The 16,423-nt window shown below is 43.6% G+C and overlaps 1 protein-coding gene and 1 pseudogene across 1 annotated transcript; both read right to left on the bottom strand.

Annotated features, from left to right (window-relative positions):
* Positions 1-4,481: 4,481 nt before the first annotated feature.
* Positions 4,482-6,744, bottom strand: LOC117149477 (annotated as a pseudogene).
* Positions 6,745-13,199: 6,455 nt separating this feature from the next.
* On the bottom strand, positions 13,200-15,429 carry LOC117149476 (ubiquitin-like-specific protease 2). Its single transcript, XM_033316782.1, has 2 exons — positions 14,940-15,429; positions 13,200-14,789 (listed from the first exon to the last, which is right to left on the bottom strand). Exons 1-2 carry the CDS (start codon positions 15,366-15,368, stop codon positions 13,200-13,202), a joined length of 2,019 nt encoding a protein of 672 aa, XP_033172673.1. The 5' UTR covers positions 15,369-15,429.
* Positions 15,430-16,423: the final 994 nt, after the last annotated feature.

Raw genomic sequence — 16,423 nt, 5'->3', positions numbered from 1 at the left:
CAATCACCATGATCTCTCGTACGTTACGCGGAACAGAGATTTCAATGGCAACAAATGAACGAGAACTACTAGCAATAGTATGGGCACTCCAAAATCTCAGAAGCTATTTATATGGCGTAAAGAAGTTAAACATCTTCACCGACCATCAACCACTGACCGGTTCAATGTCGGATAAAAATCCGAATCCCAGGCTCAAAAGGTGGAAAGCGTTTGTTGATGAACATAACGCACAAGTGTTCTACAAGCCGGGTAAGGAAAACCACGTAGCCGACGCCTTGTCGCGGCAAAACGTAAATGCTTTAGATAACGATACACACTCCGACATCGTTACTATCCACAGCGAGGAGTCGTTGACCTACACTATAGAGTCAACGGAAAAACCTGTAAACTGTTTCAGGAACCAAATAGTGATCGAACAGGCAGATTTTCCCGTCTTAAAGTCGATCATCCTTTTTAAATCAAAAACGCGTCACATTGTGCGATTTACAGACCGCACAACACTGCTTCGCTCACTAGAAGATTTAGTAAAAATAGATGTCGTCAATGCAATCCACTGCGAGCTACCTATACTCGCCTTCATTCAGCACGATTTAATCGTCGCTTTTCCCTCGACGACATTTAGACATTGTAAAAGCTTGGTCACCGATATAACAAACAGTACCGAGCAAAGGGAAATTATGACCACGGAACACAATAGGGCCCATAGAGCAGGACAGGAAAACGTAAAACAGGTCCTTCGTGACTACTTTTTTCCCAAAATGGCCAGCTAGCGGCAGAAATCACCGCAAATTGCAGAACATGTTCCAAAGCAAAATACAATCGTCACCCAGTGCAACAAACCATAGCGGAAACACCAATTCCCGTTATACTGGGGAAATTATCCACATAGATATATTTTCAACTGATCAAAAGCATTTCTAACTTGTATCGACAAATTTTCAAATTCGCTATAGTCCAACCAATCGATTCAAGAGCAATCGTAGATATCAAAACTCCGATACTACAACTAATAAATCTGTTCCCTAAAATAAAAACAGTTTATTGCGACAATGAAAGGTCTATCAACTCACAAACCATACGAACCATCCTAGAAAATAGGTATGGTATACAGGTCTCAAATGCGCCCCCTTGCACAGCACGTCTAATGGCCAAGTTGAGAGATTTCATAGCACCCTAGCAGAAATCGCACGGTGCATCAAGATAGATCAAAACATAACCGAGACGACCGACCTCATTCTATTTGCAACAATAGAATATAACAGAACTGTCCACTCGGTTACAAATAAAAAGCCTCATGAAATAGTTCACGCTATTTCCACCAGATTTTGCGGGCACAATAAGAGACAAGATCAAAAGGCTCAAGAGAAAACACTTAGGTACTCAAATGAACACAAAGACAATAAGCAGTACCAAGTAGGCGAAAAAGTCTGGTTAAAAACCAACAGACGCCTGGTACCAAATTAACGCCACTCTGCTCAGAAGAGGTCATTGAGGCTGATCTGGGCACGACAGTGCTTATTAAAGGGAGGGTGGTCCATAAGGACAACCTTCGTTAAGAGGGTGCAATTTAATTTAAAATTTTTTTTTACATTTTTTTATATTATCACTTTTTTATACTTTAGTGGCGTTTGTTACTCTCTATATTTTATATTTTTCGCACTTAGGTTAGGAAACTTGCTACTCCCGTTAGTCCTACTGACAACTCCCTCTTGGACCATAAAACTAAACGAATACTCACACGCTAACCACATACCAATAATGGACGGAGATATTACTTTATGGGACGAGTACGGTTACATGGGACATACAACGAACGTTACATCGTACGAGACTTACGCAGACGAGACGAAACACGCAATGGACTTCTTCGTGAAGGACACATGAGACGGGTACTTGAAACGGACTTGGAACGAATAGAGACTTCTGGACACACTAAAGGTACGTCACCGACATGCCCGTAGTCTTAATTTCATAGGGACTGCTTTAAAAGCAATAGCGGGGACACCTGACTCTGACGACTGGGACCAGGTGAGGCTTAGACAGGGACAGCTAACGGACTCGGTAAATGGACAGATAGAAATAAACGACAAAATACAATTGCAATTAAGCACACTGACCTCATCCATGAATTCTATTTTAAAATCAGACAACTTAGACACAGAACATTTGTACGAGACAATTTTGGCAAAAAACCGTGTTGTAATTCAAGAGCTTGAAAATTTAATACTTGCAATCACCCTTTCTAAATTAAACGTAATAAGTCCAATAATCCTGAATGACGTTGACGTAAAGGAGATTGAAAGTAAACATCCCACAAACGTTAGCGTGTCAGATATTTTAGAGGTAGCTAGCATAAAAACTTTTCAAAATCGAGACCTATTGTACTTTTTAATAAAATTTCCGAAGCCTTTGTTAACTTGTAGAAAAATAAGAATATTCCCAGTACAGCATGAAAATAGAATCTTAGATTTCGAGGACGGTAGCACGGTCGCGGATTGCGGTACGGAAACCTTCGCGGTCAAGGACTGCAATGTATCAGCGGGCACCACCTTCTGCAGGAGATCGAAAGCGCCAACTTGCGCACAACAACTCATCTCTGGCATGGTCGCCCATTGCAACACCCAGCCTGGACACTTGGACCCAGTCACCATGATCGACGAGGGAATGCTCATCACCAACGATGTAACGATAAATATCACCGACGAAAAGGGAATAAGCCGGATGATATCAGGAACTTACCTGGTATCATATACCGAAAAAATTAAAATAAACGGCACCCTTTACGTCAAAATATCGGAACATCAAAGAAGAAAGCCGCAGTTTCAGCCATGGCCCAAGTAAACGTTCTGAGGCATCTAGAGCGCCTTAGTCTGTCATCAATTCACGGAATGAGCGTTAAAAATCTGCAGCACATCAACCACCTCCAATCCCGACTGCCATCAGGCAACACCTGGATCTTTTGCTCTGTCTCCTCCACAGCCTCAATAACCCTGGTCATCATCTTTCTTATCTACCGTCTGAAAGCCAAACGTCAACAACCATCTAAGACCATTGAATCCGGGGACGACTTCATCTTAAGACAAGGAGGAGTTAACACGAGCAAGTCAGAGGGGTGCGACGACGCCGCCGAAATGCCATCCAAGACCGGATGGACCAACAATAACATCGGCGACGCTGAGCCAGCCCAGTAACGCATTTCGCTTTAGCGAAAGCGATGTGCAAGGGTCAGCGTAATGCGAGGCGGGCATGTGCGCGCTGGGTGACCGTCGAAGGCACGGAACTCCAGACGGCACGAGGCGCTGACTAAGCGCTCTGCTGGGACCGCTGCCTCCAACCGAAGACTTGGCGGCCTGAATAAATTTGATTTGCATTTAGTTCGTAAGATACCAGAATTCAGAGCAGTTGGCTCTAATAAAAAGAACCATTCAATACAAACGTATTTGGTTTAATTTACATACATTATTATATACATCATACATATAATATCGACAGTTATTGTATAGTTTCGCAACAATTTATGTAATCAATTAATTCTCTACCGTTAAGTTTAGTCATCAAATTTAATGATTGTCCGCGAAGGACAGTTTTAAATTAATACATCCAAAAAAAAAAAAAAAAAAAAATTAACTGTCTCTGTGCTTGCTCTTTTATTACAATCCGCAAACTCCGACGTTCGTCTGCATCAAAGAATCGCTCCAAAGCAACTGAGCGTCTATAGAATCGCCGGCGCGACTTAATGGCTCGATTTTCTTATCGCCGAACCCCAACACCAATGCAAAGAGATCCATGTGTGTACGTGTGCGTGTATCTGTGTATGTGTGTGGGCGTAGAGTCGAGTATAATGCTGATTTTCCAAATAGCTGATAACCGCGCTTAAGTACCATATAGTATAGTAGAATTCATTTTTGGCAATCTATAAAGCTATGCTTATTGCGTGACTTATTTTTATTGGTCCTATGGACCGTTTACTTTGCTATTTACAAAAAAAAATATTTTCTATTAATTTGGTGACTCTAAATTTAGAATTTTTCTTGATGTCTGGCCATTCTCCACCTCCTGGCATCCAGCTCCTGCTTATCCTGCTCATGCTGCTATCCTGCTCATGCTGCTTATCCTGCTCATCTGTGATCCTGATCTGTGTCTCTTTCTCTCTCTGGTAGGTAGCCTCTTTATCGTCTTTTTGGCCGCACTGCTCTTTTTGGTGACTTGTGTGTGTGTGTGTATGAAAGTTTTCTTGCTTTGGGGGAAAAAACCTATAATTCTGGTGAGCCCACCTCCGTGTAACTTGCTCCTCCTAGTATTCCAAACGTGTGTGCATTGCGTTGTCGTCGTCTTCAGTTCTTCTGTGTGAAAATATAATTTTCCGAAGCAGCCACTTCAGAAGTGGTTTACTGGAGTGTATGCCTTCTTTTCGGCGGTGTTCTGGTTTCAAAACTATATTGGTTTATAGTTTGATTCTCTTCCTCCGTGTCCCATTCCTTATCGTCATCCACATCCATCACCATTATGCCATTCAGTGTGGGAAACTTTATGACGGCAAAGTTATGCCCTGCTGATTGCCTTCATTCATCAGCTTCTGGATGAGATTGGCGATATCCTCGCGCTTCTTGGTTACTGTGAGCAGGTCAAACCAATCGATCAGCTCCCTAATGGGCAGCTTATAGTTAACGATGGGTTTTGTGAAGAATTGCTCCGCATACTGCAGCAGATAGAGGCCGCAATCGGTGAGATTCTCCTGCTGCGGCACCTCCACAATGAGACCTGGCATATTATCCCCGTTGAAGATGCGCGCCCGCTCTTTCGGATACTTTGCCTTGTACTCGAAGTTGAGGTAATCATGCAATATGGCAATATCTCGATCGCGTGAGTTGCCCTCCAACGAATCGAAGATGAGAATCAATGGCTGTTTGATTGGAATGTCTTCGCCGGGTGTCTGTACATCATGGTTAACCACGGAGGTCTTCAGGTTTGGAAAACATATGATGGCCAGTATCCAATGGGACTCTCGTTGAATGGTATTATGATGAAATCCTTCTCGAATATATTCACGGTTCGTGTCCACTTCTTTACCCTTTCGTGACGCCTCTTGGCCACCGGCTCCTTCGTGTGTTGTTGGGACTCGTCTCTGTGGTCAATCTCATGTGGAAAAATGTGCTAAAGATGTGCGTCCTATCCGCTGACCCTCTGGTATGATGTTATTCTTTAGCCAGCGCAGATAAAAATCAATGATTATGTCGTTCAGAAATGAGCCTTCCTTGAGACACATATAGTCCTTAATGGTGATGCTCAGGCCACCGGTTCCGGTGGGCGGATATGTGAAAAGCGTTGGATTCTCGTCGACGGAGAGTCTTCCTCTGTTTGGCCATTGGCGGCGGCGGTGGTCTCCTCATCCTCGCTGCTCAACAGCACAATGACTTCATCGTCAAAGTCCCTGCTTATTATCCAGTTGCTGTTCCGGCGCAGGCGACTCTTCTCTGCGCGTTCTGCAGGTGTGGGTATAGTGTCACTAGTTGCTTTCTCGGCTGGCGCCGGTATGGATGCAACATTCGGTTGCACCCGCGATTGAGATCCACCAGCTGTCTCTTCCGATTTCTTGCTAACAGTGGCATGTGCGACTTGGTCCTTCGACTGGATTGACTGGGAGCTTGCGAGAGCGTCTCCAGCTGGTTGCACGCCCTGGAGACCATTGCTCTTCTTTGGAGAATTTGAGTTGTTACCCGTGGGGGTTTGATTTCCCTGTTTATTGCCAGATGATCCTGGGTTGTCTTGAGCACCAGCAACTTGATAACCATTGCTGTCCTGTGCAGAATGACACTTCTTCTGTTTCTTGGTCTTGGGAGTATTGTCGTCTTGATCCACCGACGATCACTTGGGCAGTACTACTCTTCTTTGGAGAATTTGAGGTGTTACCCGTAGGGGTTTGACTTCCCTGTTTATTGCCAGATGAACCTGGGTTGTCTTGAGCACCAGCAACTTGATAACCATTGCTGTCCTCTGCAGAATGACACTTCTTCTGTTTTCTTGTCTTGGGAGTATTGGCGTCTTGATTCGCCGACGATATCGCTTTGTCAGCATTGGTGGTCTCCCGGAGCGCGATGTCTTTTCTTGTGCTTCTGCCTTTGGTTGCAGATGGCTGGCAACCATTGTTGGCCACCGAAGTCTCCGATGGCTTGACAACCGCACGAGATGGTGGCACTTCAACGGGCACCGCGTTGGGAAGAGCGGCACAGCGGACGCCTTTGACTGATGCACCTTCTTGTTGAACTCCTCCGCATGGGAAATCGTATCGGCAATGGTATCACCGCTGGCGAAGCCCACCGAGACCACCGATGGCTTGACAACCGGAAGAGATGGTGGCTCTTCAACGGGCACCGCGTTGCGAGGAGCGGCATCAGCGGACGCCCTGGGACTGATGCACCTTCTTGTAGAACTCCTCCGCCTTGGCAATCTTATCGCAATGGTATCACCGATGGCGAATCCCACAGAGACCACCAAATGGATAATACCACCGACATTCTCCATGCAATCAATCGTGATGTTATCCTCCATATGAAGGTTCATCTTGGAAACAGCTTTTGCATTGTAAACGCATGGATGGGCAGCTTGAAGGTGACGATGTGTGCTTCCAGTGCTGTAGATAATGAGCACCTTGGCACTCCGTTTATCCTTATCCGTGTCGGCTCGATTGATCAGCAATTGACGGGAGACTATAATGAAGTCGTTATGGGCGATTCGACTTACCATTTTCGGAGCCGATTCAAACACAACATATGAACGCTAACGTTATGAATGTTATGAACGTTATGGGCTCATCTGAAACTGAAGTTTCAGAATACGATTGCAAAGTCTCGGGCTGCTTGATGTACAAGTTCACTGGATGGGTGAAGTCACCTTACACGGTGACTTCGATCACTATATTCCTTTCATTTTGCAACCAGTGTGATTTATGCGATATTTGATACCACAAAAATTGGTTTCTCCCGATTTATGATTTGTTTAAACGGCGTACCAAGTATCCAAAAATCATCTGAGAGATCGCGTTGCGGAAGGAGGCCGAGTGTCGGAGTGTTAACAGAAGGATCTCGGAAGTGTGAACGCGCGGTCAAACGAGAATACCATATGCACAATATTGACCCTGATGTTGAAAGAAGAAGCACCATTATCACCCCTGTGGAAATTCCGTTAAATTACGTTTCGGCCATTCCTTCGATGTGGCCGTCACTTCATTCCAGGGGGAGGAGTTACCGATATAGCAGTACAGAGTATAATAAATGAAATGAAAGTAAATGAAATATTAACCAAGTAACCTCTGATTAAAGTGTGTGGTAATCTGCTGGATAGGCTGAGTGGTGTGGAGCACCCGAGAAAGCAGCCCAGAGGATTGTGTGGCAACCGTACCATTAGTAGCCAAGGCCAAAAAGGAAGAATACGGACTACCGCGCCCAGTTCAACTGTTCACTAAATTCACTCGTCACAAATGAAACATAAACGAGCATTAAACATAAACTAATATAAAAAAATATTGTCCACAATTATTATTCGAATTTTCTAAAAAATCTTTATCTTTTCTCAGATTTTAAGATGAGTACACACCTCAACACGCATACATCAATTGTCAAGGTTGAGTGAAACCACATTTACATCCAGTTTACGCTCTTCGAAGATTAAAAATAAATACCGCAAATACCTTATAATTAGTTAGCGCTTTCCTAAAAAAATTAAATTCCGCTGATACGTTTCAAGTATTAAGTGAACAACTCTCTCAACTGCTGTATAGCAAAGACACTTGACAAAATAATAGCGAAAGACTCTGGTGGCTAGTGACATATAACAATCTAATTAACGACAACCAATTCGGATTCAAAAAAGGCAAATCGACTTCGGACGTCTACTCTATGTAGACTATCTCATAACGAAGTCAAAAATGTACACCTCCCTCGTCACTCTTGATTTTCAAGAGCCTTCGATCGAGTAGGTGTGCACTCCATAATCCAGCAATTGCAGGAATGGAAAACGGGCCCCAAAATAATAAAATACATTAAAAACTTCATGAGCAACAGAAAAATAACTGTCAGCGTCAGTCCGCATACATCAAACCCATTACCCCTATTCAACGGAATTCCCAAGGTTCACCCATATCCGTAATACTTTTCCTCATAGCATTCAATAAATTATCCAACATCATATCCCTACATAAAGAAATTAAATTCAATGCATATGCCGACGACTTCTTCCTTATAATAAATTTCAACAAAAACACAAATACAAATTTCAACTTAGACAATCTACTCGACGATATAGAAAATTGGTGCTCCTACTCAGGGGCATCGCTATCCCTATCCAAATGTCAACACCTCCACATATGCAGAAAACGTCACTGCACATGCAAGATAAGCTGCAAAAACATCCAAATTCCTACCGTTACTTCCTTAAAAATTCTAGGAATGACCTTAAACAACAAATACAAATGGAACACACACATAAACTTACTTCTACCCAAACTACACAACAAGCTAAATATAATAAAATGCTTATCTAGTCTTAAATTTAATTGCAACACGCATACACTACTTAATGTCGTAAAAGCAACAATTATAGCCAAACTAGAGTATGGTTTGTTTCTGTACGCCATGCTCCCAAAAGCATTTAAACAAAATAAAAACACCGTTTAACTCCGCTATCCGTCTAGCTCTCGGCGCCTATCGTTCTACCCCAATAAATAACTTACTTTACGAATCGAATACTCCCCCCTTAGAAATGAAACGAGACCTTCAAATAGCCAAACTATCCCAAAACCTAATCTTCTCCAAAAACACACCAATACATAAGTTCTTGAAGCCTAAAAAAGCTAATAAGAAAAAAACATCAACAATAGACCGAACAATCAAGCTTAGCCTAGAACTTAATCTACCCTACAAACCAATAAAACTCCATAAACACAGGCCATCATGGACCCTCCCCAATCTAATAGACACGTCACTTAGAATCCATAAGAAAGAACAAACATCTCCAGACCAATACAGAAAATTATACGAACACACAAAGAATAACCTCAAAACACATAATTTCATATTCACGGACGGTTCAAAAATTAATTACACAATATCATTCGCCATTACAACGGAGACAGACGTCTTGAAATACGGCATACTGCCCCCATATTCATCCGTCCTCACCTCCGAAACAATCGCAATCCTAGAAGCCATAGAACTTACTAAAAACCGAAGAGGCAAATTTATTATCTGTTCCGACTCCCTATCAGCAATAGATTCAATTCAAAACACAAATAATAACAACTTTTACCCAAGCAGAATACGATCGCTAATAACGCAACACGCACCTAAAATTAAAATAATGTGGATTCCTGGCCATTCAGGAATAAAAGGAAATGAACTAGCCGATCAAGCTGCAAAATCAGCAAGCAGTATGCCACTAATTCTTACCCCAAACATAAATACCACAGATATAAAAAACACCTTAAAGCCGACCTTGCGACAAAACAGAAAGAACACATAATAAACTGCAGTCCATGGTACCAATCTATTAACACGAACACCTCACACACATGCGATTACCTTAAACAATCCCACCCAAATTGGACCAGACTCGACCAAATAAAAATAATACGACTTCGACTAGGACACACAAACATATCCCACCAACACTACCTAAATCCCAATTCAATACCAACTTGTCCGTTTTGCCAAGGTGACATTTCTTTAAACCACATATTAAACTCATGCCCATCCCTCCTACAAGCCAAGCAAGATATATTTAACAACACCAACCCTCTAGACCTTCTTAGCAAACCCAATCGAGATAACATACAAAAACTGATACTTTTCCTCAAAAAAACCAAATTATACCACAAAATCTAAAAACAAAACAGACATTTGTACATAACAAGCCAGCTTTTAGTTACCAAATTAGATATTAACTAAATTAAGATATAATAACATTGTAAATAAATATAGCTGTAAGCCCCGTAGCTAATGCTATACTATCTAAGTTAGTCTAGTTTTGTAAACTATTCTATCTATCATAATAAATAAATAAATATATATATAAGAAAAATTTTAAGACACATTGTAAAATGGAGCATAAACTACTATGCCCTGTTAACCCAATATGTCCCGTGAAGCCATAGCTAGATTCAGGCAGACAATAATGTAAAAGAAAAATTTTTTTTTTTGACTAACATTGACAAAATAGAAAAAGAAAGAAAGAAAGAAATAATTCCCAATATAAATGTATATAGAGACAAATGGAATAAGAAAACTAAAAACATATATAAAAATAAAGAAGATTTTCTACCAAACTGTAAAAGTAGTATTGTAGTATGCACACATATCGGTTAATTACTGTACTGTATAATCATAACTTAAAAGCACATTGTAGCACTCCGTTACAATGTGTACTTATACAGTCAAGCCCTAGTGTATGTGTAATACAAAGCTCCCACCTGCATATATATCTCTCTGTCTCATTAACTGTCTCTCAAAACAGCTCTCAACAGAGCCACCAAGGAGCTGAAGGAAACTCTGGTCAGGCTAAGGAAGGAGGCCCTCGACAGCTTTGTTGGTAATCTCGCGCCGGGTGATCCCCACCACAACCTGTGGAATGTTACCAAGCGCATCAAGAGGCCACTGAAGAGGATCCCGCCCATCAGAAGACAAGACAACTCATGGTGCAGAACTGAGACCGAAAGAGCCAACGCATTCGCCGAGCACTTGGAGGAAGTCTTCACACCAGCCAATCGATGTTCCCCAAATGAAGCAGCCGAAACAGCCAGGCTCCTGTCAGAACCTCTCTCTGACTCCGAGTCGATACCCCAGGCCACGGAAGAGGAGATCAGCAATTTAATAGCGGCAATGGGTAACCACAAGGCTCCAGGCGATGATGCCATCAATGCCATTGCTATAAAGCTCCTCCCCCCTATTAGCAAGTCACTAATCACGACCATAATAAATAAGTGCTTGCAATTGGGGCACTTCCCTTCATCATGGAAACGCGCCGAAGTAGTTATGATCCTGAAGCCTGGTAAACATGAAGCCAATCCCGCCTCCTACCGCCCGATCAGCTTACTACCAGTACTCTCCAAGATACTCGAAAGAGTATTTTTGTCCAGAGTATTGCCGGTGATTGAGGAGGCTGGTCTGATCCCTGATCACCAGTTTGGCTTTAGGCGCCGCCACGGGACACCAGAGCAAGGCCACCGAGTAGCGCAATATATCCTGGACGCCTTTGAGAATAAGAAATACTGCCTAGCAGTAATGCTGGACATTAAGCAAGCCTTTGATCGTGTTTGGCACCCCGGTCTCCTCCTAAAGCTCAAAAACGGCCTGCCCCAGCCATATTTCAAGTTCTTAAAATCGTTCCTGGAGGGCAGAAGATTCGCCGTCAGGTGTGGAGAAGCGCGCTCAGACGTCAAAGAAGCCCGTGCAGGAGTTCCCCAAGGAAGTGTTCTCGGTCCGTTCCTCTACAACGCGTATACGGCTGACCTGCCGGTGATACCGAGCCAGTACATTATGGCAGCCACTTACGCCGATGATACTGGGTTCCTAACAACAGCAGATACCCCAGCAGAGGCCTCCCAGACTATGCAGGAGCAACTAGATCTACTGAACACGTGGCACACGAGATGGAATATATCGGTAAACAGCGACAAGTCAACCGCTACCACCTTCGCAACTAGGCGCGGCACTTGCCCACCAGTCAGTTTCAACGGGTTCCCAATCCCAGAGGTAGCCAATCCAAATTATCTTGGCTTTACACTGGACAGGAGACTTACATGGAGACCACACCTGCTAAAGAAGCGGAAACAGGCGGAGAACCGAGTCCGTGAATTCTACTGGCTGATGGGCAGACAATCTAAGCTACCGACTTCCACTAAGCTCCTTATCTACAAAGCGATCATAAGGCCAATCTGGACGTATGGCATTCAACTGTGGGGCACTGCATCGAAAAGTAACATCAACATTATCCAGACATTCGAAAACAAAACGCTCCGCACAGTCACAAACGCTCACCCTTTCCACGATAATGCCACTATACACGAGGTCCTCAGCTTCCCCTGGGTGAAGGATGAGATTAAGAAAAGCAGCAGGCAGTACATGCAGAGGCTTCAAGACCACCCAAACAACCTGGCACAAGACCTGCTGGACACCAGTCAACGCACCAGAGCTGCACCGATCACACCCTTTGGACCTCTCTGGGATTAGACACGCAAATTAAATTAAATTATATACATACATTATTATATACATCATACATACAATATCGACAGTTATTGTATAGTTTCGCAACAATTTATGTAATCAATTAATTCTCTACCGTTAAGTTTAGTCATCAAATTTAATGATTGTCCGCGAAGGACAGTTTTAAATTAATACATCCAAAAAAAAAAAAAAAAAAAAAAATTAACTGTCTCTCTCTCTCTGTGCTTGCTCTTTTATTACAATCCGCAAACTCCGACGTTCGTCTGCATCAAAGAATCGCTCCAAAGCAACTGAGCGTCTATAGAATCGCCGGCGCGACTTAATGGCTCGATTTTCTTATCGCCGAACCCCAACACCAATGCAAAGAGATCCATGTGTGTACGTGTGCGTGTATCTGTGTATGTGTGTGGGCGTAGAGTCGAGTATAATGCTGATTTTCCAAATAGCTGATAACCGCGCTTAAGTACCATATAGTATAGTAGAATTCATTTTTGGCAATCTATAAAGCTATGCTTATTGCGTGACTTATTTTTATTGGTCCTATGGACCGTTTACTTTGCTATTTACAAAAAAAAATATTTTCTATTAATTTGGTGACTCTAAATTTAGAATTTTTCTTGATGTCTGGCCATTCTCCACCTCCTGGCATCCAGCTCCTGCTTATCCTGCTCATGCTGCTTATCCTGCTCATGCTGCTTATCCTGCTCATCCTGTGATCCTGATCTGTGTCTCTCTTTCTCTCTCTCTGGTAGGTAGCCTCTTTATCGTCTTTTTGGCCGCACTGCTCTTTTTGGTGACTTGTGTGTGTGTGTGTATGAAAGTTTTCTTGCTTTTGGGGGAAAAAACCTATAATTCTGGTGAGCCCACCTCCGTGTAACTTGCTCCTCCTAGTATTCCAAACGTGTGTGCATTGCGTTGTCGTCGTCTTCAGTTCTTCTGTGTGAAAATATAATTTTCCGAAGCAGCCACTTCAGAAGTGGTTTACTGGAGTGTATGCCTTCTTTTCGGCGGTGTTCTGGTTTCAAAACTATATTGGTTTATAGTTTGATTCTCTTCCTCCGTGTCCCATTCCTTATCGTCATCCACATCCATCACCATTATGCCATTCAGTGTGGGAAACTTTATGACGGGCAAAGTTATGCCCTGCTGATTGCCTTCATTCATCAGCTTCTGGATGAGATTGGCGATATCCTCGCGCTTCTTGGTTACTGTGAGCAGGTCAAACCAATCGATCAGCTCCCTAATGGGCAGCTTATAGTTAACGATGGGTTTTCTGAAGAATTGCTCCGCATACTGCAGCAGATAGAGGCCGCAATCGGTGAGATTCTCCTGCTGCGGCACCTCCACAATGAGACCTGGCATATTATCCCCGTTGAAGATGCGCGCCCGCTCTTTCGGATACTTTGCCTTGTACTCGAAGTTGAGGTAATCATGCAATATGGCAATATCTCGATCGCGTGAGTTGCCCTTCAACGAATCGAAGATGAGAATCAATGGCTGTTTGATTGGAATGTCTTCGCCGGGTGTCTGTACATCATGGTTAACCACGGAGGTCTTCAGGTTTGGAAAACATATGATGGCCAGTATCCAATGGGACTTCTCGTTAAATGGTATTATGATGAAATCCTTCTCGAATATATTCACGGTTCGTGTCCACTTCTTTACCCTTTCGTGACGCCTCTTGGCCACCGGCTCCTTCGTGTTGTTGGGACTCGTCTCTGTGGTCAATCTCATGTGGAAAAATGTGCTAAAGATGTGCGTCCTATCCCGCTGACCCTCTGGTATGATGTTATTCTTTAGCCAGCGCAGATAAAAATCAATGATTATGTCGTTCAGAAATGAGCCTTCCTTGAGACACATATAGTCCTTAATGGTGATGCTCAGGCCACCGGTTCCGGTGGGCGGATATGTGAAAAGCGTTGGATTCTCGTCGACGGAGAGTCTTCCCTCTGTTTGGCCATTGGCGGCGGCGGTGGTCTCCTCATCCTCGCTGCTCAACAGCACAATGACTTCATCGTCAAAGTCCCTGCTTATTATCCAGTTGCTGTTCCGGCGCAGGCGACTCTTCTCTGCGCGTTCTGCAGGTGTGGGTATGGTGTCACTAGTTGCTTTCTCGGCTGGCGCCGGTATGGATGCAACATTCGGTTGCACCCGCGATTGAGATCCACCAGCTGTCTCTTCCGATTTCTTGCTAACAGTGGCATGTGCGACTTGGTCCTTCGACTGGATTGACTGGGAGCTTGCGAGAGCGTCTCCAGCTGGTTGCACGCCCTGGAGACCATTGCTCTTCTTTGGAGAATTTGAGTTGTTACCCGTGGGGGTTTGATTTCCCTGTTTATTGCCAGATGAACCTGGGTTGTCTTGAGCACCAGCAACTTGATAACCATTGCTGTCCTCTGCAGAATGACACTTCTTCTGTTTCTTGGTCTTGGGAGTATTGGCGACTTGATTCGCCGACGATATCGCTTTGTCAGCATTGGTGTCTCCCGGAGCGCGATGTCTTTTCTTGTGCTTCTTGCCTTTGGTTGCAGATGGCTGGCAACCAATGTTGGCCACCGAAGTCTCCGATGGCTTGACAACCGCACGAGATGGTGGCACTTCAACGGGCACCGCGTTGGGAAGAGCGGCACCAGCGGACGCCTTTGACTGATGCACCTTCTTGTTGAACTCCTCCGCATGGGCAATCGTATCGGCAATGGTATCACCGATGGCGAAGCCCACCGAGACCACCGATGGCTTGACAACCGGAAGAGATGGTGGCTCTTCAACGGGCACCGCGTTGCGAGGAGCGGCATCAGCGGACGCCCTGGACTGATGCACCTTCTTGTAGAACTCCTCCGCCTTGGCAATCTTATCGGCAATGGTATCACCGATGGCGAATCCCACAGAGACCACCAAATGGATAATACCACCGGCATTCTCCATGCAATCAATCGTGATGTTATCCTCCATATGAAGGTTCATCTTGAGAAACAGCTTTTGCACTGTAAACGCATGGATGGGCAGCTTGAAGGTGACGATGTGCTGCTTTCCAGTGCTGTAGATAATGAGCACCTTGGCACTCCGTTTATCCTTATCCGTGTCGGCTCGATTGATCAGCAATTGACGGGAGACTATAATGAAGTCGTTATGGGCGATTCGACTTACCATTTTCGGAGCCGATTCAACACAACATATGTACGCTAACGTTATGAATGTTATGAACGTTATGGGCTCATCTGAAACTGAAGTTTCAGAATACGATTGCAAAGTCTCGGGCTGCTTGATGTACAAGTTCACTGGATGGGTGAAGTCACCTTACACGGTGACTTCGATCACTATATTCCTTTCATTTTGCAACCAGTGTGATTTATGCGATATTTGATACCACAAAAATTTGCTTTCTCCCGATTTTATGATTTGTTTAAACGGCGTACCAAATATCCAAAAATCATCTGAGAGATCGCGTGCGGAAGGAGGCCGAGTGTCGGAGTGTTAACAGAAGGATCTCGGAAGTGTGAACGCGCGGTCAAACGAGAATACCATATGCACAATATTGACCCTGATGTTGAAAGAAGAAGCACCATTATCACCCCTGTGGAAATTCCGTTAAATTACGTTTCGGCCATTCCTTCGATGTGGCCGTCACTTCATTCCAGGGGGGAGGAGTTACCGATATCGCAGTACAGAGTATAATAAATGAAATGAAAGTAAATGAAATATTAACCAAGTAACCTCTGATTAAAGTGTGTGGTAATCTGCTGGATAGGCTGAGTGGTGTGGAGGCACCCGAGAAAGCAGCCCAGAGGATTGTGTGGCAACCGTACCATTAGTAGGCCAAGGCCAAAAAGGAAGAATACGGACCACCGCGCCCAGTTCAACTGTTCACTAAATTCACTCGTCACAAATGAAACATAAACGAGCATTAAACATAAAGTAATATAAAAAAAATATTGTCCACAATTATTATTCGAATTTTCTAAAAAATCTTTATCTTTTCTCAGATTTTAAGATGAGTACACACCTCAACACGCATACATCAATTGTCAAGGTTGAGTGAAACCACATTTACATCCAGTTTACGCTCTTCGAAGATTAAAAATAAATACCGCAAATACCTTATAATTAGTTTGCGCTTTCCTAAAAAAATTAAATTCCGCTGATACGTTTCAAGTATTAAGTGAACAACTCCGGTGCCATTGGTGTAGTATGCGCCTATGTAATAT

The sequence above is a fragment of the Drosophila mauritiana genome, unplaced genomic scaffold, assembly GCF_004382145.1.
Source record: "Drosophila mauritiana strain mau12 unplaced genomic scaffold, ASM438214v1 U_228, whole genome shotgun sequence".
Taxonomy (NCBI): Eukaryota; Metazoa; Arthropoda; class Insecta; order Diptera; family Drosophilidae; genus Drosophila; species Drosophila mauritiana.
This window is presented reverse-complemented; position numbering and strand designations above follow the sequence as displayed.

Coding starts and splice junctions, on each gene's coding strand:
- LOC117149476 (XM_033316782.1), bottom strand. CDS start 15,368: ATGGTAAGTCGAATCGCCCATAACGACTTCATTATAGTCTCCCGTCAA. Junction 14,790..14,939: donor TCAAGCCATCGGTGGTCTCG/GTGGGCTTCGCC, acceptor GCGGTTGTCAAG/CCATCGGAGACTTCGGTGGC.